The sequence below is a fragment of the Phyllopteryx taeniolatus genome, chromosome 22 (genome assembly GCF_024500385.1).
Source record: "Phyllopteryx taeniolatus isolate TA_2022b chromosome 22, UOR_Ptae_1.2, whole genome shotgun sequence".
In the NCBI taxonomy this organism is placed as follows: domain Eukaryota; kingdom Metazoa; phylum Chordata; class Actinopteri; order Syngnathiformes; family Syngnathidae; genus Phyllopteryx; species Phyllopteryx taeniolatus.
Window position 1 is genome coordinate 7,816,511 of NC_084523.1, and position 25,298 is coordinate 7,841,808.

The 25,298-nt window shown below is 43.0% G+C and overlaps 1 protein-coding gene across 1 annotated transcript in view; it reads left to right on the forward strand.

The window, feature by feature from the left end:
• snd1 (staphylococcal nuclease and tudor domain containing 1) overlaps nucleotides 1–25,298 on the forward strand; it is a 104,621-nt gene that overhangs the window by 13,963 nt on the left and 65,360 nt on the right. Inside the window, exons 11-16 of the mRNA XM_061761953.1 lie at nucleotides 3,947–4,048; nucleotides 9,085–9,185; nucleotides 9,449–9,559; nucleotides 10,878–10,950; nucleotides 13,802–13,943; nucleotides 19,295–19,404. Of these exons, the coding sequence (XP_061617937.1) occupies nucleotides 3,947–4,048; nucleotides 9,085–9,185; nucleotides 9,449–9,559; nucleotides 10,878–10,950; nucleotides 13,802–13,943; nucleotides 19,295–19,404 (639 nt within the window). The remainder of the gene's footprint in view (nucleotides 1–3,946; nucleotides 4,049–9,084; nucleotides 9,186–9,448; nucleotides 9,560–10,877; nucleotides 10,951–13,801; nucleotides 13,944–19,294; nucleotides 19,405–25,298) is intronic.

Sequence of the window (25,298 nt, forward strand, 5' to 3'; positions counted from 1 at the left end):
ATCGAAATGACAACTGCCACTGTGCACAATAGAAGTGAACAGAACTAACTAGCAGAACAAGCTAACAGAACTAACGGCTATTAGAAAGCAGCAGTTGTGTATTTACATTCAAACTTCAGCTTTCAGCCAATGCGAGTGACATCATGCACACTGTGAAGGGAATGCTTTTATATTTCAATGAAAAAAAAACTATGTATTGTTTTATGTTGGAGCTCAGCTAGACATAAACATACAGTCGCTCATATTTTACTCGCACCATCGATGACTTATGTTAACGAAGACATTTTTCGTTTATCAACAGTTTACTTTAGTAGAGGTCCGCGCTCTGCTAATTCCTTTCTGTAAAGGTCTGAGCGTTCCGCAAGCATGGTGGTGTGCTTTGTGTACTTTAACGGGGTTAGCCAGGCCAAACGCTATGTTCGCAGTGCACTGATGAAGTGTGACAGCCCCTCCGACCTCGCCTATTGCTTCCTTTTAACAGCCCACCCCACCACCACCTTCTCCTCCACCCTTCATCCTGTGATGATTACAGTAATTGTTATGAGACTAATACATGGTTGATGTTTCCTTTCACTATTACTGCACTGGTGCAGTCATTTCCAGCTCGGCAGCTGGGAGTTTTTTTTGTCCTCCGCTTTGTCACTCGCGTGTCTTTTTCCTCTTATTTTTTTTTAGGATTTTTGCTCGTAGCAGCAGAGTAAAAAAAGAGTAAAGAGGGACGTCAGTGCTACACAAGTGACTCATTGTGAGCTCGTACCCACTCGCTTGCATGCAGGTTTTTTTTTGTACCCATGAGCTTTTTAAGTAGGGTTAAGGATGTAGTGCATCATTGTATAGAGCTCACATTCTACCAACCAGTCCCAACCCTCGTATTTCTTTACAACTGTATCTCTTCTGGACCTCCACCAAGGCTTAAACAATGACATATCACCTGAAAACAGGGTCTCCACCTATCCCTAATCTAAAACAAAGACCTCAATTAGCCTTTAAGATGCACTTTATCCTTTCAAAAGTGCCACATTTTTGTCCAATTACCTTGAAAATAATAACAACAACATTTTGAGTGCACGTGAGGTAGTTTGTATTAATTAAATGACTCGAAATTACAGCAACATGGCTTTATGTGTATTTTATAGATTATATAAAAAAATATCAGCTCACACTGTCTTCGGGTTTTGGCACATATTGCCACATTTAAAGAAGGTGAAGTCTTAAATGTGATCAAATTGGCCTTTAAAAAAACTCTTGAACAGTATACAGATTGGAGGTAGAATTATCCCAACATTGTTAAATGTGACTTTCATATTGAAATTAATTTCAGTCTGGATCAAATCTGAGTGTAGCCATGCAGAAAAACATACAAGTCTAACTCAAATGGACTTATTTTTCATTATTTTTTAATATTTAATGGATTAATGCCTAAATTCCAATGGGAATATGCTTGGATAATAAACAAAAAAATTTAAATAAATCCATACCAGTCAAAATCTCCTTTGCAGATGTAATGACAGACCATGCAGTACTTCGGTTCTGGATAATGAAACTCAAAGCTACTAAACCAATTTAACATGCGTGCTTTAGTTCTATTTTTGCCCCATTTCCCCTTCCACACTTCCGTCCCCCCGTCCCTCCGAATCCAAGCATCCTGGCACGACATGTGTGCGCCCACAGCGTACCCTCAGCCTGGCGTGACATGTCTTGACCCCTTAATTTTGGACGATGATGACACGGGAAGGGGGAAGAAGGGGGGCTGCCCAAGACTTGAGTCACTGGTGCACAATTTCTTTTCTTGTTGTTTCCCCTCCATTGCCACTGCATGTTAGCATTAACTGAAAATGCAGTGCTTGTTTATGGGCGAGACACTTCACATGTGTTTTGATGTTGTCATCTATGCTGTTCTCTTGCACCCTTCCCAAAAGCAGCAAAAGGTGTGAAATTTTGCTGCATGCTTTGTATGGCAAGCAATAGTCCCATCTAGTTGACAAGTCTTAAAGTTTCAATCCAATAGTCCATATTGCAAACTTAACTTAAAAGATTAGGTTTTTTTTTTTTTTAAAGATAAATGTGGGATCCAAGAATGTTTTTCAGTGGGATTTAGTTTTGTTATTTGTGGAGCTTATTGGAAAATTCTCCCTATATCCATTCAATGCAGCCAAAATGGCTTGAAGGTAAACAAACTGAATGGCAAAAAAAATAGTCCAAAACGTGCAAAAACATGTGCATTATTCTCCCAGCATCAATCCTTCCTGAGTCATGCCTTCCACTTTGACGTTCACAAAGCTTGCGCACATTCTCAGCCAAAGCAACCAGCCAGCGTCATGCCTCTCCACGGGAGTCAAAGACCATTCCTGAGAAGTGACTGCTAATTTGGGACGAAGGGAATTTACCCCAAATAGAACGAGAGCTTCCCCCGCAGGACAGCCAGCGCAAACTGCTGTCACTGGGTCACGCTTTGAGACACACAAGCCATGACGCCGCCCCTGCCGCTGCCGCCCTCCCGCGCGCCCCTGCCAGCCTTCCCTCTCCTTCCCCAGGCAGCATTAGCGCAGTTTGCGGGTGATGGGCTCAGACTTTGTCTTGTCACGGTAATTTCACCACGCCACCGTTGTCACTTGTATCTCCCGTCTCTGCTCGCTGTCAGAGGCAGCAAGGATTGTGGCTTTTTTTTGTTCTTTTTGATTGGGCGGGGGGTTAAATGTCTTGGGTGAAGCAGCATGTGGCTCATTGGACAAGATTGTCTTTCCTGCTCTGCTCCAAGTATGCGTTTGAGATCACAAGAAAGCTTCTGTTTTTGCTTAACACCGGCTGAAGTCATAGTGCTCCATACGACTTCTCCCCTCTTTACTGTAATGCATTAACTCAAAACATAATTGGCCTAAACAAATGTCAATCATTACAGCAGTGCCACCGATTGGTTGTGCACATATTGCCTGATAATATATTTAATTTTAGTTGTGGAATTAACTTTATTTAGCTGAAAACTGTTAATGTTTTTATTTTTTAGCAACTCATTTGTAGTTTTATTGTATAAATCTATAAATAACAAAACAAAATGGGAAATAATATGGCAAATAAGCAGACTACTTGAATGAAGACATCTTTATCCATGCGGTCTCTCTCTCTCTCTCGCTCGCTCGTCTCATTTTCATGTCTTCTGTCTCCGCCCGCCTCCCACCCTTTTGCGCACCGCTCGCCATTAACCTTCTAAAAGATGGAGAAGTGCTACCTTTTGTCATCCCCCACCACCCCGCCCCTCTCTGGCTCCCTGCGCCTCATTGGCTTAGAGTGCTGACATTTACAGCCCTCGGTGACACGGCAGCCTTTGCGCCGCGAAACAGCTTATTAGAAGAAGATATTGGAAGATAACCAGACAAGAAGTTACAAGCAAATAAACTGAGACATAGGGAAGGTTTTTAAAATCCGAAGTGGGAATGTGCGTAATATTGCATACACCGTTCCCACGTGAATGAAACTGACTGAAATGAATAATTTTTCAAAGGCTTGTGTGTTCATTTGGATGATGCATGTGTCTTTGTGAAGCTAAACAATGGCAGAGTTCCTAGCAAAAAAATTATAAGTTGTCCACCAGGCATTCATTGTGTCCTCGTTAGCGCTTGCCTTTTATTCTCCAGCTGCACTGTTGTCATTCTTTGATTATTATAGTTTTGTTATGTTTATTTTTTTATTTTTATTAAATTTTTTGTTTGATCTCTCCTCTACAAATAAAAGCACCTGTGACCGAATCCATGTGTTTGTCATACGCACCAAACCTCGGCCTCCTTTTCAAAATGCAAATGGCTTCTATTTGTGGCGCCTGTGTCAGAGCGTGGGCGACTGTTTTGTGACAAGTTGTTGTGCGCGGCAGCGAGTGTAGACGCAGCCGAGCTTATTATTTGTTATTCTTCATATTCTATTCATTCATGACCCCTCCTCCCCCTCCATTCAGGAGAAGAACAAGGACAGAGACAAGCGCTTCCGTCCACTCTACGACATCCCCTACATGTTCGAAGCCCGCGAGTTCCTCAGGAAGAAGCTCATTGGGAAAAAGGTGACTTTTTATAGCTCTTTGTAGCAGCATACACGCATGGCCTCCGAGAACTGTCAACATGCCGTACCCCCTTCAACATCTCGGCACCCTCTCCAGTCAAGTTGTAGCTTCAGACTTAGTGACCTACCAATCAATTTCCCGCTATTTCAGCCACTAGTGTTGTCTGTAAATGTGGAATTATTACACCACTTTTAATCTGGCGCACCACACAGGAGGTCACTCACACCGCAGTTTGAGAAAGCCTGTCGCTTGCAACCCAATTTGGCTTTCCCTGTCCTTTTTTCTTTTTTTAAATAGAAGACAATACATTAGCTCCAAACAGTGCTTCACAGCGTTTTCGTTTTCCAAGTCTGAAAGTCGCCGTAACATGTTTGTGTAAATGGTAAGTACTCAAGAGCGCAGCGGAAGCCATGGAGCTCGCCATTAGCTCGGGCGCACGCTTTTAAACGAGCAGTGTTGATTTTGACCACCTTGTGTCTATTGATCTGCCGGGTCCGTATACCTCGGGGGGGCCGCCATCATTTACTCACCAGCACGACACCGCCCCTGAGGTAAAGGGCACTTGAGTCTGCCGCATACACACCCACTGCTGTTTGAACAGCATTGCTACACCGACCGCATCGTGCTACCATTTACCTTTCCTAAACTGCCGTATTAGTTAACTTTGATCATTCATATCATATTCCATCTTCTCATCTCTTCCTTTTGAATCACCCTCATTAAAATGGAGCTGCAAGACAGCTTTGAGCATGTGAAGCAAGAACAATGATTTATTTTTTTCCCGTATCCATTGTGTTGGGGGAATAATGAATGCATGTGTGGGTTGGGAATAACAAATTTTCTTTTAAAGGTGTGAAAACACAATAGAACCTGACACTACGATGTGTCGCTCCAGTGTGCGGTGTCTACATGGATGTAAACAACGCACACAAAAGCACAGCTAAAGCACCATCCACTTCTAAAAGGCCAAAGACGAGTTCCCTTTGAGTGTCTTTTTTTTTTCTAGTGTTCTTTAATTGGAGAGCGCTAACTTTCTATATGCTGCTAAATCAATAGTTTTAAGAGCTCTGGGCACATTGGCTCATTGTCTCAGAGCCACAATAATACATTTTTTTTGCACGTTGTCAATTTGCACATGCCAGTGTTTTGAAGAACTTTCACAAGCATCCATTTAGAGACTCATTTTTAAAAGTTGCCGTTTTGCTCATTAAAACGCCTTTGTCGTGTGAACTTGCAGCCAAAAATGACGTTTTTATCACTTTATATTGAAAGAAAAAGATCATTTAGAAAAGCTACCACTTTTAGGTGAGTTTGTTTAAAAAAATAAAAAATAAAAAAAAAAGCCACTATTTTCCTTCTCTTAAACGCCATTATTGTAAAACAATGAACATTTTTGTTTTTATTAAGAAAAAAGCTGTCATGTAAATGAGGCCTTATAAAAGCTGTGTATAGAAACAATAAAACAATCATTCTTTTAAAAAAAAAAAAAAAAATCCTTTTTTAAACACAAGTGCAAAAAAAAAAAGAGAGAAGCTTTTTGAAGGTGGCAGCCTCCTCGGTGGCCTTGGCAACCAGGAAAGAATTAGTTTGGATTAAACCATCACTCGCCCGCTTTTGGGAGCGTGTTTGTTTTCCAGCGTAACGACTTAACCCCCGGAGGCTTTCATGTTCATCTGCGCTACCTTGACCTACTTGGGAGTTGCGTCGGGCGGAGGTGGGTGCAAGAGCGCACGCACCGCTTTGGGTTTTGGGGAGTTTAGTCGACCCACTTGCTGTCACGCTGTCTCTGAAGCACTAAGCCTCATGGAGAAGAATTAGTAGACGGAGACCAGCTCTGCGTTGAATCTATTTTCATAGACAAAGATAATTAGCTTTGACCTATTCGTGTACAATGAGAGTCACCTTCTACAATAGGCACAACGTCTTGTCCAGTCACAAGGTTGACTTGGCATATTTCCTGCATTCGTTGCATTACCTTTGTTAAGATCAGAATGCAGCACTGAGAAAACAAGCTCGAAACCCTCCAGGACATTACTCGGCATTAAAGCACGAGTAGCGGCGCGCTAAAGCTCAAAGCCGCGCGGCTCGGCTTCGGCGGAATAAAGCACTGCTCGCTCGCCATTAAAGCTGCTATTCATCATCCCTGTGAGGAAATCGCGGTGATTTTCTTCTTATCAGTAACGTGTCATTTGCATATTAAATTTTCCTTTCAGCAATGTGGGGGCCAGGTTTGATTTCTGAAGATGATTTGTGTATTTTACTGACGGAAAAAAAATCATAAAAAGCATAGCTTTATAGTATAGTGGAACCCCCGAAGTAGACCCCTTGTTTTTCTGATTTCAACACACCATCTCCCATGTAAAGTGAATTCATCATAAAACTTATCAACTGTGTATTATTATAATATAGCTACAGAGTCCAGGGGAATTTTGGAGCAGACTGTATTTATCTCTCAATTATCTAATTCAGTCTCACGAGATTTGTTGACGTCGCGCAATAAATGGCATACATATTGTCATACATTTTGAGATAAGCGCTACTTTTTAGTTAAATTATAAGCAACTGCAGTTTTCCTTCCCCTGTCATTTGTTTGTCTCGTGTGTGTGTGTGTGTGTGTGTGTGTGTGTGTGTATACTATATATGATATATCCCTGCCCTCTGTGAAACGGCTGCGTTTGCATGGTGACATAATCCCCCAAAGTAGCGCTTGTTGTGTATGCCTGGGTCTCAGCCTCAGCAGCAGAAGCAGCAAAAAAATAAATAAAAAACTGAAAGTCCAATGGAGACATTGCATTCAGCCACTTATCAGACTTGAGCACATTCGGATAATCCTGCGGGCTCAAAAGTAGCTCCTGTTATGTGCAGCTGCTCACACGTTAGCACTGTTAACGCTACGTGTGAATATGGAGAAAGGCTGCAATTGAGAGAGATGATTTTGGGCGGAATACTTGAAGTGTAACAGTCCCCTTCCTCTTGTGTTTTGAGATCGATTACTTTTAACCAGAACCTACTCTTGAGATTATCACCAAATGTCATGTCAAATATGACCATTATTGGTTTGGGTTTTCCACTCTTGCGTCGTATACTGCCGATGTTAATGAGGATGTCATTGAATGAGGATGATTAACTGAATCAAAAACACTGAATGTGACTTGTTAACGCACCAAAATGAGATTTTCTTGCCACCCGTCTTTTGTGCCTCACATTTTTTTAGCATCTATTTTTTTTCGCCCACATTCCTGTTACCATCTCTTAAGAGATTCCTGGTACGTTTTGTGGCATTCAAATGTTATTTTTTTTTTTTTTTTTAAATCAAACTTTTGCTGTGTTGAAGCAGTGGCAGTAGCCAGTCAATATTCTAAATTGGCAAAGCTACACATTTGTTTGCATTTGTTCTCTGGCAAAAGAGCATCCCATTGAAAAAAACATTCATCTTTATGTAAACAAATCCAATCAGTTATATTAATGGCAGGATATGCATTATTATTATAATTTTTTTTCAAAATGCTAGCAAGATTTGAATTTCAGTCAGGATCTATCAAAATGCGTTTAAAATTAGTTTTGTTTTCGCATCCTGTTCAACGGGCAACTAGCCACTTTTAGACTTTATCCCACATTATGTTTGGCTTTTTAGCACGTCTCACAACTTTTTATTCACTCCCCGCCCCCCCAACCCTTTTAATCTCCTCATTATGTGCATCTCTCATTATAAGACCTATTACATATTCTTGGCCACACGCAGCCATTTAAACTCACACGCAAGCACGGACACAATGTAGAACGCTTTTGTTTTGATTGCCTCACATTTTAATGCGAATATCATGAAAGCATATGTCACGTTTGGGCTACAAGGCATTGGAAGATATCCACGGGGCAAGCGAGCTTAAATGAATTTACGAGGTGACAATAAGACGGGCTTATTTGCATGGTTTCACAATAGCTGCTAGTCAGGAGGGTGTTTTTCACACACACATTAAAAAAATAATAACATTACATTAAAATAAACACTGGATCATCACTGTCTGACGCTCTCAAGTTAACGTCTTCTTTCCACTGGGTCTGCGTAAAACTATTTAAATGACCTTGTTTTGGTCAATCTGATTGCACCTTTTGATTTGATTTGACTCTTACGACACCCAGGAGTCTCTTTTACGCAGGGATCTCACAAAGTGTCAGAGCAGTAACAGAATAGCCAGCCTATTACACAGAATCCAGCGGAGTCAAAATGTTTCCACAATTGTGCACGATTACACACAGCGACACGGCATCCCGTCATTACATAATTTGATGACGTTGGCGCCGTTCCGCCTCTGTTACTTTTAATGTATAACAGCAACTCCGGTACATCTAGTTTCATTCGATCTTTGAATGTTTGGTACAGAAAGAGGAAACAAAGCTAAGAGCTTGACTCTTAGATTATCGCCCTCGGCAAGCGAAATGAGGTAACTTCTCTATACTAATGACAATGCGTATGCGTCACTGTAATTTGTCTTGATCTTGGAGATATTGTGTTAATTTGTTCTTAGTTTTCACGTTGTTTGGTGACTGCACATGGTGTCTGATGGTTCCAATCTACAAATAAAAGTGACGCGCCTATCTACAGTGATGTGGTTGGCTCTTAGAAAATGCCCATTTTGTATACAGCTTCAGCAGCACTGCCCCCCTGCTGTGAGCGCCTTACTTCTACCACGTAGCGAAAGCTCCCCACACAAGTCATGTGACAAAAGCGCATCTCCAGGGTGTTTGAATTGGTCTCCAGGGAGTTGTGTGGAGAACACAGTGGCGAGTCATGTGGGCTCTCGACTCTGTGTGTTTGTGTGCCCACACGCACCCGCAATCATCCTCTTGGGAGGTCTGCACTCATGCCTGACATGATGCACACTGACTGGGGTGACCTTGAGAACTCCCCCTTCCCACACCACCACCACCCAACCGCACAAGTCAAAATACCCCCGGAACACCAATTACTATTACTTTAACTTGTGCTTCCTTTGGGTACTTTTTAGTTTAATATTTCATACGTGTATATTTTTTAGGTCAACGTGACAGTGGATTACATCAGAGCCGCCACCGGCCCAGGAGAAAACACCCCGGCCTTCTCAGAGCGCACCTGTGCCACGGTCACCATCGGTGGCATGTAAGTAGCCCACGGGCTGCAGGATGCCCATCCAGAGTTTATAGCATGATCGCACCATTTTCAGTGTATAAATATGGTCGTTTACGTCTTTTTTAGGGTGTGGAATTTGCAAGAAAGTGGATCGCAACTGTGTTTGGCTACCATACAGACTTATTCGATTAACCGTTGCAGCCCTAGTGTAAACACTGTGCTAACTCATTTTTGGGCCTTTTTAAGTGGAATCTACTGCAAAATAGACACTCACGTCCTTTTATCGCCCGCAGTAACATTGCAGAGGCTCTGGTTAGCAAAGGCCTGGCCACGGTCATCAGGTACCGGCAGGACGACGACCAGCGCTCCTCGCACTACGACGAGCTGCTGGCTGCGGAGGCACGGTGAGCAACAAACAATAAACCTGCACGTTGTCACTTACCGATCCTGCACATAATCTCAGCATGTGTGACCTTGACAGTCAGGATGCTGAATACAGTTGATTTTAACCTTGAGGGTTTTTTTGCCCCCCACACCATCCAAAATGGCTATCCAGTTTTTTATTTTGGTGGCACGTCACAACCTATACTTTTTGGGGTTGTTTTCTCCTGGGAACCTTTGATACAATTTGACACACACATACACACACTCGTGTGCGAGAACGCCGGCTCTCTTTATGCAGCTGCTATGAATATAGTTATGGAGGTGCAGTGGGGAGATTTAGTGCAAGCTTTATTACTGTGCCATAGATTAAACTGGCTATAGGTAGAGCAGATGCAGCTTCCTTTTATAGTCTCTCTCTTTCAGTTGCTGCTTCCCTTCTTTTTTTCCACTTCTCGCACCTTGCTTTTCTGTCCTTCTTTGGCCATCCCTTTTCTCCTCCTGCGCTCCCTTAATCCCTCCCTCCCCCGGCAGGGGTCTTATTAGAGCTGACTTGAGGTTTCTGTCTTGCTTGTATTTTTAGTGCCTTCAAGGAACCTCCCTCCCTCCCCGTGATTAAATGCACTTGTACATGGTATGTCGTGAATAGGCGCAAAAGTGCTAGTCTGCTACTATCGTTCTCCTGCTCTTGAGGCTTTTTATAGCACCCATCATTATTGTTAAAACTCAACAGTGAGACACTGCCATTTTGAGACTGCAACAATCGAACCAAAATGGCATTTCCAGTCCGAGGCTACATGAGACCCAAAGCTGCAATCTTTGGGTGTCTTAAGTTTATTTTCCCAGCTCGTAGATTCCAAAACGCAGACATCGGAGTTAACTGTTGAGCCCCTTTAAAGGCTGTTGCTAACCGAAACAGCAGCGCCTACCAAGCACGTCAACCTGTCTCAATGTGAAGACTTGTGGTATGTAAACAATCACAGTGCACTATTCTTGCCATTCCGCTGCATTTCTCTATTATAGTCCCTATTATGTTGTTTTAAACTCCACCTTCCTTTGACAATAGATGCCTCCCCCATCTGTGTGTAAACAAATGCCTTTATCACCTGTTTGCGGGATTCCATAAAAAGGTGACACTACAACTTTGAGCTGATTTTAGCCAATTGGAACCTTGAATGAAGCCATTTCCGGTAAAGGTACAATAAGTCACTGTTAAAAAAAAATCAGCCTCCAATTCCCAAAACAAAGTGTGCTAAAACACTTGAGAAAGTTGATGTTTAAGAATATTACACTCCTTCGAGCGGTCATTTTGGCTTCATGTTTTTACTGCTTTGATTGCAGGGCCATCAAGAACGGCAAGGGGCTGCACAGCAAGAAGGAGGTTCCCATTCACAGAGTGGCAGATATTTCTGGGGTAGGTCTTTCTGAATTTCTTCACAAGGCACCTGTCCAAAAACACCCCGAAAAAGACATAGTCTGGCAGGAAGTCGGGAAGTCTCTCATTACCACCCGATGCACTGCTACAGCTGTTCGCAGTTGCCAGCGCTGATGATAGGTTAGCATAGGCGGAAGGGCATGCCAGTACACATTGTGCAATGATGAGGACAGTTAATGCTAGCTCTTTAAAATGGATGCTTTCCACTTGCTACTACAAAACAGGGACATGGTTTCATTTTCAAATCAGTTTTTGGGCACCCTTTTCCACTTTCAACTGACCAATCAACGGACCGGAAAGTATGTAAGTCCACCCTTTATGCATCGTACCACTTTGGTTAGGACTCCAGTGGTATGGATCAGTTGTTTTGTTACCCTTACAACTTTCTGTGTCCCAATTAACCTACAGTTAAGAGTGTCCTGGTCTAACCTTTTGGTTTCATACCACCGTAGTTCACTTTAGTTATAAGGAATGGTTATTTTGGTGCTCTTTGCAACTTTTTCCTCTAACAGTGGACAGACCATAGAATGTCTGGAATCTTTAGGTACTGTATCACATCGGTTGGTCATGTAAATATTTTTACACTGTTAGCGTCCTTTGAATGGCAATTTTAGCTTAGGTTTATTTGACCTCTGTTACAAGTAAATAATGCCTGCCAATCTTTCATCCATCTTCCAATCAGAACGTATGCCACATCTATGAAAAAGTGCTACACAACCACCACAAACTTGTACCTCTTTATTAAAATTCACAGTCACTCGAGTGGCCATTATGCCTCGACACATGTCGCTGAGGAAACCCTTATACATTTTAATGAACCACTTTAATAGTACAGGCCGCCAAAGACTCTCAATTGAACTTTGGGAACATTAGTGCCTCATTGTCTCTGTCACTTGAGCGTTCTTGTACATCGCACTCGAGAGACATTTGGGCAAATTAATTAGGTCCTCGTCCTTTTGTACAAGTTTGGATATTTTGTTTGCATTTTTGCAGAATTTATTCACTGCAAACTTGTAGTCCATTGCAAATGACATGACGGGGAGACACGATGCGATAATAGTCCCGCCTCATCCACAGCCAGCGCGACATAAGCCACTAAGCTAAGGCTACGTGCCGGGAGTGTTGTAAGTGCCGTAATTGCTCATTTTTGTTTTTGTTCACTGCACTCGAGTGGTGGTGTAAGTGAAGTTCCAATTTTGTCTCGCAACACAAAGCAAAAAAAATGACCAATTAACAGCTTGTAACTTGAAAAGCTTTTAAATTGGCACACACGCCAACCAGAGAGTTCACCTGTTTGGCTGAAGGTAGCAGTCATTAGTAGCGACACGGGTACGCTAATGCTAACAGGCAGCTTAATAAAAGAACAAAAATAGAAACCAGCACAAGCCCCCCTCCCCTTCTTTCCATCGCTATACGCCCACACACAGAAATACAGACTGTGCCTATATGTCATCTTAGAGATTATATACACGGAATGGTAGGCCTCCGCAAATAGAGCAGGCATGCTTTGTGCATGCCAAACGGGCAAGACTCAGCAGAGGGTGGCAGCAGAGTGGATAAAGCACTTGACTCACCTCGTACCTCCTAAAGATTGCGTAATGATCTCCCCTCTCATGTGCCGGGCTAGGCTGCGTCCCCGCCCACGCGCCGTAGCGATTGTGTTGGCGTGAACAAGAGAGCGCTCGCATCGCTCGGCTCCCACTCGAGCGGCTACTTTGGAACGCTGTGGGTGCAGTTCAGGCGGGCGACTCTTGTGCCTCCTTACCTACGCTCCCACCGAGCACTGTGGGAACGCTACAGCCTGACCTGGCTTGTGTTCCCATAAACTCTTGCGTGACATCATAACATGCCAATGAAGTGGAGGACTTTGTCATCAGTGTAAACGGAGCATGCCAGGGAAGGGAAATGTACATTTTTGGAGGGAAAAAACATTTGACACACACACACACTGATAAATTGCCCAGCCCTAGATACTGTACTACTGCAGTTGGCATACCAATGTTACAGACTAGCTATTTTGGTTTCGTCAACTTTTGTGTCTGGTTCCGCTTAGGTATGTCAACAGCATTGGGTACGGACCCATTGCTGTTGACATACCAATTGTACGGATCAGTTATTTTTGGGATTTTGCAAGCTGTAGCTTGCAAAACTATATAAAAACTCAACATTTATTTTGCTTCCTTGTTTGAACTCCATCATCCTTACCTTCGAGCCTTTGCTCCCACTCCCTTGGCTACTATACAACATACATAAACACAAACACACAGCAAAATAGAGTCCACCGGGCCGTGACTCACCGGTCTGTTATGCCTACATGCTTATTGCCTGGAGTAGGCACATATTAAATTCTTTTTTTTAGCGTTTATGATTCTTAGCCCATCTCCCCAGTCCTGCATTAATACACATGACTTCCCCCCACCCTTCCCTCTGCGTGTAATTTTGGCCCGGGCATTGCAAAAAAAAAAAAAAAAAAGTGAGTCACTGTTGCAGACTGAGATAGAGGCAGGATTGGGAATTACTTTGGATTGCATGAGCTTCCAGACATGTCACTGAGAAGTCGACTTCATTAGGCCTGACTAAGATTTAAAGATGTCTGGGGGAAAAAAAAAAAAAAAAAAAAAAAGGCTACGCATCCCCCGTCGTTGCGTCTATTTCGGTTGCTTTTGATAAAAAGTTGTAAAATGTATTATTATTTATTACTTCTGGCAACAGACAAGGCTGTTTTTTGCTGGTTTTGTTTGTGGCGAGCATGACTAAAACCTTCCACCTTTATAAACCAACAGAATTCTTCTTCATATAAATTCTTGTCTTGTTTTCTCCCAATCACCAGGAGACACAAAAAGCCAAGCAGTTCCTGCCCTTCTTGCAGCGGGCCGGACGCTCGGAGGCGGTGGTCGAGTATGTCTTCAGCGGCTCCCGCCTTAAGTTGTACATGCCCAAAGAGACCTGCCTCATCACCTTCCTGCTTGCCGGTGCGTACACACAAACTGAGCGTCATTGTACGCATGCACAAGTCTTTTCATTCAAGCTCGTGTGCTTTGAGCAGCATGTTTGTGTTTTATTTTTTTTAATTTAATTTATTTATTTATTTAAATCCAGCCCCCAAGTCCTGTTCATTATAACTACATGAATATTGATAGGCACGAATACACTCACAAAAAAGTCTTAAGCACCTATGCCTGAAGACGCACAAGAAGTCTGCCATTTTGGTTTGACCCGGGAAGTCCTACAAAGACCCACTTGTCCTATAGATTTTGTCCAATTGCAAGAAAACGTTTACTAGCGAGGTGGATTTAGCTAAATTGCAAACCATTTTAGTTTTTGTCATGGGGTGTGGGCTGGGCATGGCGGTGGCGTTTGATTACTTGTCGGAAAACTCAAAAGCTCTCGCGCAGCTCCACAATCTGAACACCATTTTCTCGGTAAGTACAGTTTTTGTGACTCATGCTTACCAGAAAGCCTGACTAAAACTGAATCATACGAAAACCAGCAACTGTAATTTTACATACAGAAAACAATGTGAAATAAATGGATGAAATGGAACAGTCAACATCACTTGAACCTTTATTGAAGACTCTTGATTGCGTTTACAGCAAGGAGGGGAGAGAGGGGTGTCATTTTCTTTCTTTCTTGAATTCTATAGTGTTTCTGGTCTTCTTTATTAAATGGCTTGCACTCTGAACTTTCTGTCGTATTGTGTAAAAAGGGGTCAACAGACAGCAAGGCGTATTCCGCAATGCAAGCTTTGTTTAACAGCTCAAGGCACTAACAAGCCTCCCGGACTGTTTGGCAAAAAAACGAGGACATGTCAGCGTAATATCCTGTCAAAATTCAGGCCTTCAAAATAAAAGCACGCTAGTATAATAACAATTTCACCACACTTTATTTGACCCCATGATGGCTTATTTAGCCGTCCCACTCAAACTCTTTTGTACTTGTTTATTGAGTGGGACGGCTAAATAAGTCACCACGTGGCCAAAGAGTGTGGTCAAACTGTGTTGTTATACGGCGTGCTTTTATTTTGAAGGTTTGTCTTTGGACAGGATGTTATCCTGATGTCTCCCTAACATGTCAATACGCTTGAGCGAATGTAGGAAAACCGGGACAAAATTTCCAGGAAAAAATAAATAATAAATTGAAACCGAAGGCACACGAAACCCGAGGTTTAAAAAAATGTGTATACAAGGGCACAATGAAAACATATTTAAGTAGAGGCACTGTGCTCTGGATGTACAAGCTCCATCTCTGACCTTTCACAGCCATCAGTGCACACCACTGTGTGCAGTGTGTGCGTGGGAAGGGCGGTGGTGTGAAGTCAAGGGCAGGCTGCCGATTGGGTAAAATGCATCCAGCAGATAGCTGGGTCCACTGGCTGACCGTATGTCGCATTGACACAGCAATAAAAGCCATGTCTTTCGGCAGCCCTGCGGTGATTTGCGCCTGCCTCCTTGCCGTTATGTCCTTCGCGCTTTTCTTTTCCGTCACCGATGATGATGCTTTATTGTTTTTGCAATAAAATTTCCACTTGAAGAAACCACGCAGATTTCCAGACAAACATCACCGCTTGGCCTAATTGTGTGTGACTGTGTCGTGGATGTATTAATTACTTTTGTCATTTGCTACTGATTGTCTTTGCGAGCCGCTGATAGTTTTTTAATTACATTTTGTGCACTGCCTGCCGCGAGATGAAATGGCAAGACCCTCGCCAATAAGAAATCTGCATGTGAGAATCATTTGGCAATTCCTCCTAATAATACTGCTTAGTATATAACACACACACTTTGCATTTCATATCAAAGCAAAGGTTATTAGCAAAATGGTAAGAAAGCCTGTTGGAGCATGAAAGTCGCGTGAAGAAACGAGACAACATGCATTGTCTTTAATACACACATGAGCGCAGATTAGCCTAGAGTGCTACAAATGAACCTCTTTCCTTTTCTGTTTATTTATAACCTCCATTCCTATTAGTGTTTTGACACCTCTACCCGTAGCCATTAGTGCCCCATTCATTTATTTTTAGGGCTAAATGTCAACTTGCACCCCCCTCTTCATCATCACGTTGAAGTTTTTTTTCATTAGCCGTATTCCTTTCATAGTGTATTCAGTCACGGCCAAATGTTTATTCTTTAACAATTCCGTGGGAGGCTGTCAAAGCGACGCCAGGATCTATTTACTTATTAGTGTTGACTGGTCTTTGAAGCCGATAACTTCTTTATACTCATTTAACACCACAAACTCATTCACCCCCACCGCGGCACCTCAAAAGCATCCGTATCGCAAAAGATGAAGCCGCCGTTTCAAGTCGGAAGAGGCCGGAGTTGAAGGCAACTTCCAAATCACCTTTGCTTGCTTTCTTCTTCGCAACCGCTACCTTTTGAAAGGCTCTGGAAAGTTCTGACTGGCGCGGGGGGGGGCTACTTGCACAGGAAGGGCCAATTCCGAGCGTCGATGAAAGGGGGAAAAAGGTGAAGTAAGTACCTCAGAAGCAGAGAGGACAGGCCAGCAGATAAAAGCAAAGCGTGCTGTGCGAAATAGCACCACAACTGACATGCTGAAGTACGGCTGGTATGAGGGGCCCCTGAAACTTTCACGCGGTGTTAATTTTATTTTTTTTTAGAGGCCACGGCAGGTGAAGGACAGTTTGAAAAGTATGTCAAGCAGCAGTCTGTCAAAAAGGATGAGACAGCCATCAGTCGGGATGCCAGGATTTACTGCATCAGCAAGACGCTAGCGCGCAGCATGCAGCTTAGAGCCTTTTTTTTTTATTTTTTTTTTTTTTTTTTATCTGCACTGCTTGTAAAAAAAAAAAAAAAAAAAAAAAAATCAATCAAAACGTCTGGAATTTCAAATGTTTGTTCGACCTCTACGTGTCAAGACTAATTTGACTGCATGTTTTAATTAAGGATGACGGCCTCTTGAAATTGCTTCATCGTTATGATTCTTACATCAAATAATTGACACATTTTGAAAATTCAGCCCTCGAAGCCCATTTCACTCAGCCACATGCAATTTAGTAAACATTATTAGTAGATTAGTTGACCTAGAAAAAAATCTCAAGAAGCTAAGCCTGAAAAGACGCAGAAGGTCTGCCATTTTGGGTTCTGAAGGCACCATTTTAGGGTCGATTTTAGTCTTTTTTCCAGGGGTTCTTCAACAACAAGCTCCTCCTACAAATATTGTCCGATCGCGTTTATAATTGAAACGTATACGTATATTACAAAACAACAGTCACACCTGCTCAGTAACCTGCAGTAATCTTAGTTGTGCTTTGCAGAGAATAAAAAATATACGCTGGTCAGTATTATATTATCTGTCGCTATGTATTGCTCCACCATTTGTGTTCAAATATTAATTGCTTAAAGGATTGTATTGCTGAATTGTTCACTATCTGCCAAACTGCTGCTTGATGTGACCTGAATTGAATTCGCTGCCACCATCTATTGCTCGTATCTGAAAATTTTACTTGCAAGTCAAAGCAAAAAAATCGTCCGAACAACGGCTCATATCTGGAAAAACCCGTAAGATGGGTTCGTCGTCTCGTAAGGCATCGCTGTAACTTAGTCCTCCTTATGGTGCATCTCGCAACTTTCTCCCGTGTGACGGGCATGTAAAAGTGAGTCCCCGTTCATTATTGAGATGTATTTTCCTTGGCTAGCCTGACAAGGAAGTCTTATTAAGCCGTTATTAAAAACTCAAGTGAACATTTTCAAGCGGCCTTATCATTGTGCCGCCACCACATTGCGTGCACGCCGTCGCCGCGCTAATTGCATCCCGTCAGCTGGACGTCACAAATAAGATTTCTGTAACGTCAACTCCTGCTGAGCTAATTGCATGGCTTCGAAATATTGATTAATACACACAAATTTGATTCAGGTTATTGAGGTTAATCAATATGTGCTGTGTGTTTATTGTTATTGTTTGGTAGAAGTGGTTGAAGGTATAAAGTATAGCCACTCCAAACGTCCTCCCAGACCACATCTGATGATTGATGTGCCGCATGGTGGATTGACATGTACGCTTGGGGGGGGCAGCTAGTGTGTGTATGTGTGTGTCGCTTGTGATCAGTGTAGGTCTTGTTTCTATCGGGGGTCACATAAGATGAATCAGCTGTACTCTGAGCCAGATGTTCTTCTTGGTGACAGGTGGGAGTTATGTAATCACTGGTGCCAAGGCGACCCGCACTCTGCGGGGAGGAGCTTAAATTGCTAGCTCTTAGGGACGACCATTAAGAAAACAATGATACATTATCGGAGGGAAAAGAACAACTATTTGAGTCAACCCCCCAATTCTGTCTTGATCCTGGCCTCCCAAGTTGCACTATAGCATGGTTGTTTCCTGTGCAAAGCACAGCATGTTCTATTATGATAGTAATGAAAACGTTGTTAATTACATAGCCGTTGGCGGATGGTCGGGCCGTACAGGCTTTCACTTCACTTTCGCAAAAACAGTTTGAATCAAATGAAAAGACGACAGGGAATATCGATCTGGACATTCTGTGACGATGAAAATGCACAGAGCTGAGCCAATGACAAGCCTAAAATTTCAAGTTTGAAACGCATCTGGGAGAAGGCGCTATACAGACGCTGTTACACATCAATATTGTGACTTATTTTGACACCGATAACACTGATCCAAACAAAACCAACATAGCACCGTCCCGTTGTTTCCTTCTTTAAGGCACTCCAGCTTTGGCAGTAACCTTTCTAGTAACCGACCATCATTTTGTCAAGGCTAATGTGGCAAGAACACAAAGTCACTTAAGTCGACAGGAACCGAGATTCAGGAACCGGGATCGTCTCGTCTCATATTCCAGTGCAACCTAAAGTGCTTGCTAGTGTTGCGATGATTAATTTAAGAATCGGGAGACTGAGGGACGTGATCTTGTGTCATGATTATTTCATGTTTTGTAGGTGCACCCTTCCTCTCAGCCGGATACATTGTAGTCCATGAATAATCTCCTAAAGCAGTCTTTCGCAAACTTTTAAAACATGTATCCCCTGAATCATCCTGACAGACTTGGCACACACCCCACCAAAAATAGTTACACGTCTGCTTATAACAAATAAGGTTTAGTTTTATCAAGTCAACATGATCGTGTGGAGTTCAAAAGCGAAATGTACGCACCACAGTTCGGTAATCCCATTTTTGGGGGATGCCGGAAACAAGACTTTTAGTCTTAGTTGAAGATTAATACAAACAGACAGTTAAATAGCCACTTAATTTAATGGTTATCATAGAGTTGCCAGGTGTAAGGCCCTGATGTCTCAGAACTCAAAATCCGCAGTGTCTAACTCCAGCGACTGTGTTGTTGTGCATGGCCCAGGTATCGAATGTCCACGCAGTTCCAGGAACACCCCTGGGGGCATGCAGGTGGCGGAGCCTTTCAGCGACGAGGCCATGCTGTTCACCAAAGAGCTGGTGATGCAAAGAGAGGTAAGACACCCCCCCCCCACACACGCATACCTCAGTGTTTGTGCTGAAACCTGCCATTCTGTCTGAGAGTGCATTTTGGTGCAATGATGTGTGACCAATGTCTGTTTAACTTTTATTACCATGGAGGGGCCCCACTTTGACTTAACCAAACAAAAAAGCCTTCTACTCTTGTTTTGTTGTGCACGCCACCATGTCAAAAATCCAATTTAGCCGAGTAGTGTATTTCAAAAACAAGCAAAGGACTGAGGTTTAACTCACTTTATAATCACAGGCTTATGGATTCAAGAAAAGAAAAACTAACAACTCGTGCACAAAAACACATACTGTGGCAATAAAATATACATGTTGCAAATGAAGGCAAACATTAAACAGGAAATGAGGTAATTTAAGCGAGACAAATAGAATAACAAAGAAAGCTGAGCAGCATCAAGGAATCTTAGACACTTAAATCTTGACGTTTCCGACCTTCAGTAAAATAGCAATGAACAGCAACCTTTTCTACTGTATATACTGCATATGGGGTTTGGAAAACTCCATCCACTGTGTGCCATTCATTCACATGCTAATGATTTTTCATGGGAAGCGGCGATTGGACCAAAGCCACGATTGGGGAGCTAGCTATAATCCCGCTACCGCTTACTTACCCAGGCCACACACACGCACACACAATTTGCTCCCCCTACTCTTCGTCGCTATCTCGGCTTTTAAAGGGCCTTTTTGTGTCGGTTGGCTGACACTCATGTCCTTCGGTGTTTAATTGTTATGGAAATGTATTTGTTTTGGGGGGGGGGGGGGGGGGGGGGGGGGGCTGGGGTGTGCCCACACAGGTTGATAGAGAAAGCCTTGTTGCCTTGTCGAGGCGTTGCAAGCCTCGCGAGTCAACGCAGAGGTTCTATGTGACAGACGGACGCATTGTTCGTGTTACACTCCCTCCTGATTTCTAGTCAAAGAGTAACTCCAAGTGTGTGAATATTTTATTTTATTTATTTATTTTTTAAATTTGCCCCCCCACCCTTGTCTCTTCCAAAAATTACTATACCCTATTCTTCTGTTGACTACTTCAGAATTAAAATTTTCAAGGTTCTGGACTGGTGTGCAATGCAATTTTGAAAACAAAGGGCTGCTGATGGTCAGGAAACTTGACTTGAAAAGTTGTCTCAATGGGGGGACAGGTGACGGGTATTTTGTTGCAATTCCTAGAAGTAAACACAGATTCTCTTTCAGTTCAAATGGTGATGTTCAAATCCAAGTATAACTTTAAGTCAAGCAGTGAAGCTGCTCTCAGCATTCTGAGAGGACGTTTGTGACATCCGTCTCTGCCAGCCTCCTCCTCTGAAGCCAAAGAAACTTTAGTGGTCTTGGCAGGGTTAAAAATCTGGCTCCGAAGCACAATGACACTGTCTCAGCTCAACAGCGTTGCTGTGTGTCATATCCACAAAGGAGAACTTGACAAAATGAATTGGCAAAATTTGCTCAGCTTTTCAATGACGCAAACGAAAGGTGCAGAAGTTGCTTGTGGTGTTTCACGTAGGGCCAAGTGTTCTCTAATTGTCAATTGTAAAGGAACCATAAAGCTTTCATGATTACAATATATGAAATTCATGTTTTTTTTATAATACATGTATTGGTCTGATGTTCATATTTTCTTGTTCATACATTATTTCAATATGTTAAATATTATCTATGTTAATGTTTACAAACACGTGTTTACATAAAGGTTTAGAACGAGTGAATTGACTTGGCCACTATGGAGAGGAGCTGTTGCATGGGTGAGAGGATAATCATTTGCTTGTGAAAGTCTGCTCCTGAACAATTTTCCACCCTACTTCTGAAGTGATGGCTATGTCCCTGCTTCAGGCGCCCGATTGGCGAAAACAGCCCTTGGGCTAGGGGTTGTAGCACTGTTGGTTTTCGCGGACAGTTTGGGAGCCGACAGTTTTCAGTTTGTTTTTCCAGCAAAACAAGCTTTGACATATAAACTGACCAAAATGGAAGCTTCCACCCACTCATGCTGTTATCTCGACGTTAAAAGATCCATGGTGGAAAAGGAAGCGCAAGCACGAGAGGAAGCGCAGGACATTCTGCTAATGAAGGCTGAGTGAAAAAGTCTCTGGCGCCGCATTAAATAAAAACAATGTAAGATGCCAAGGAAGAACTGGTCTGTGCCCTTGATCCACCCTTCCAGTGAACTGCTGCGGGTTCTTGAGTATGAATGCCGATTGCCAGATGTGATGAGAGTGAAGATTTATGAATGGCGCTTGATTGGGGGAGCTTCACATGAATGAGATTTAACGGCATTCATCAAAGCAACAGACATCATCAAGGACTTTTGTTGATTTGATGCGATGTTGACTCAACGGGTCTGTTTGTGTGTTATGAATCTCGCAACTACTCTGCAGTTTACCGATTCCCTTCTTGTGGCGTATGGATGAAGGTGTGATGACCTTTTTTCCCCATTTTTTTCCTCAAGTTAAATCTGATAAAAAGGAACAAAAGCCTTAAACTTTGTCTCCTTGCCAGTTCTCTGTTGCCGTAGATTTCTCTCACCTTGTCATCCCTCCTTTTGGTCTTCCGTAATCCCTCACCTTGCGCCTTTTTGCCACTCTCTGTGTGTGTGTGTCGTGTTGTGTTGTTTTTCGGCAGTGTTCTCAGTGTGAGTTGGCTTCACAGAAACACATTGGTAATAGCATCACTCCCCAGACATTCACATTTGGTTTTTCTTCCGTCTTTTAATTGCTCTCACTGTCCTCCACTTCACAGACAAAAACTGCGAGCCTTTGTCGATTTTCCTCGATGCTTCTGGGTTGTGACTTCCCAACCTTTCTTCAGTGGGAAGTTTTTTTTGTTTGTTTTTTGAAATTGTTTTCTCCAGGATGAGGCAGCTCGAGATGGGACACAAACACTCGTGTCCTGTTGCATTTGTAAAAGGCGGAAGCCAACGAGGCAGCCTTAAAACGATTCCCACTGCAGCGTGCTGCATTTTTAATGAGTTGAGACGGAGACGTCTGCGAAGCCAACAATATTGGCATCTATGGCGGGATTCTGACAATTTGGCACACTTGTTTGATATGTTATGTAACTATCATCAGTCAGAGGAATTGGTGAGATTTGATTAAGAAAGTGAACTGGTTAAGTGGACACCATTGTTATCCATGATTGATTGACAACCTTGTTCAGCCCGTGTACCAACTAATCTTACCCCTATAGGCTTCTTGCTTAATTTCTTTACTCACATTTTGACCATTGCAACAAAAAAACCACGACAGGAGTCTTGACAGCCATGTACACTTATTATCTGGATATTTGTATGCCCGATTACCCCCTTCCGACCAAATCAGCGATGGCCTGATTTTCTGACGCCTCTTAATGTTGTTTCGGATTGTCCCATCCAGCCACGGCGAGTCACACGCATGATTTGTAAATCGAAGATGACCGTGGTACGGAGTTTGTGATTGTCACATGAGCTATGACAGACTGAATAAGATGGAAGCCTAACAAAAAAATCGGAGGGTTTTTTGTTTTGTTTGTTTGTTTGTTTTTGTTTATCATTTTGTGACAGTCTGGCTGCCTTGTCTACTAGTACGATAAGACATCTGAAAGCAAAAGCTTACTCACACTTACCTCTGTTTCCATGCTCAGCTCCGGGTGTCACCTGGGACCGGTAGTGGTGGTTGTCGTGCAACTGGTCAGGTAGATTAAGATCTGCAATGCGTTGCCTTGAAGATTGGTTAACGACCTGCTCGTTGCCGCTTCTATCTAACTTTCTGGAACTTCCTGTCCAATCAGCATGATTTTCCTGTCTTAATTGACCTCTTCATCAAGTTTATTTAGAGTTTCTGTGGCAACCGCTTCAACCATCACGCGGGCACTGCAATGCGAATCAATTCACTTAGCATTCCCCGCACTCGTACGGACCCCTTTGCGTGAGTCCTCCCTCCATTCAAGCCTCTTTTACGTCTTTTATTTTGCCTTTGGGGGATGTGGGACGGCATCGGATTCCTCCGCAGCGTCCGTGCACTTACATTGATTTCCAATCCCGCCCTGAATTATTTTGGCGCAAGGCCGATTATGTGCCTACCGCAACTACGCAGGTGTTTGGCAGTGTCTCTTTCAATGTAATGACCTTTCCTGCAGGTACTTGTGTTTTTCACTCCCTTCAAACCTCCCCCGTTGTATGCTGCCCATCAGCATGCGAAATGTGCTTCCGAGGAAGATACTGAATAATGGATGCCGTGGTTTTCTGCCCAGTGAAACAAGAAAGACGAGTCGCGGTGGGGGGCGGGGCGAGTGGCCCCCTGGGTCCTTTTTTCCACACCACATTCTGTAGTTAAACAAACCGCCAGTGCAGACTGTAGGCAGTCTCATATCATAGATTACAGCTGCTTAATGGCCGCAGAGACGAGGTATCCTAACACATTCATAAACTCAGACCAACAGCTTGACCCGTTTTGCCAGTATGTGAAGCTTTACACTGCCCTATAAAGGCCAGTTTTACTCTGTAAAACCTCTCCGCTAGATTAATTACAGCCTGTATGGTTAATCTTTGTTGGATCATATTTGTGTTCCACACAGTTGTGATGTTGTTGTTGCTTTATGAGCCATTCATCATTCTACCCGCTGTTGAGTCCTGGTCATCCCCAACAAATGAAAAATGTTCCTCGGCTGAGAGATTTTTCCTGTGTATCCCGAGATAATGACCTTTAAAAAAAAAAAAATAATAATAATAATTTTCCACCGAGGAAATATTGAAGCATTTTTATGAACATAAATAGCTTTTATTGCGAACCAGACTGACCATCTGATTCCAGCTGGAGATTGCCTTATCTTAGTTTTTGGGTTTGCAACAGTGCTTGGGGGAGTGTGTGGATGGCAGCAACCCTTGAAAATGGTGAATTATTGCCCAGAGGTGCGAATAGGGCGACCCACATAACTGCATTCATGCCATTACGGCGACGCAGAGATGGATGGGCCTGAATAGAGATGGTGAGACGAGAGCGAAGGAAGAAACCTGCTTACCGGTTTATTGCCCCGACTTGTTTACGAGGACGACCTTGCACTTCAAGTGTGTGTTTTTGTGTGTGTCTGTATGTGATGGAATGGCAACTTGGCCAGCCACTCTTGATAAGCATACACTCTGCAAACAGTTCAAATACACGGTCGCTCAGCGCCGGGGGACCAGCCGAATCCCCTCAGCCCTTTTCCCTCCTACCTGAAGGGCACTGCAGCACTCTCTGGCGTCAATTAGGGCAAGGCAATAATAATGCTTGCGCCACTCGCGCTGCACTTCACTTCATAGGTCACTCATGGTATTGAACCTTTTCACCCCCTCAGTTCTTCCTCCTTATTTGACTCCTCTGTCGTTGTCCGTACAATGGGACTTAGTGAATTGGGCTCTGATGGGATAATAACCTTCTTTCTGAAGAAAAGACCGTTGAACGTGTGGAGTTGGATTGAACTCACATTTGTATAAAGAGGTGATGTTCAATGCTAGCAAGTGAAGCAATCGAGATGTAATTCACGACTCGATCGGTAGATGGGTGAGTAGGTAGATTGGCATATGGGTTCAGTAGGTTGGTTGAAAGGTTGATTGGTAGACAGGTGTATTAGAATAATAGATTGGTGTCTTGTTAGATGGGTAGAAAGACTACACTAGATTGATAAATAGGTTGATTGGTAGATATATCCAGTAGATGGGTAGCTCTGTAGCTTGGTACGTATAGTAGATATGTTCAGTATTGTGGTGGCTAGGATGGCAGATGGGTAGATAGGTCCAGTTGATTGATGGATTCATAGATTGGTCGAAAGGTGGACTCATAGACAGTAGTAGTAGACAGTATGTTGGACAGGTGCATTGGTAAGAAAGTAGGGGGATGCCGGAAACAAGACTTTGGTTG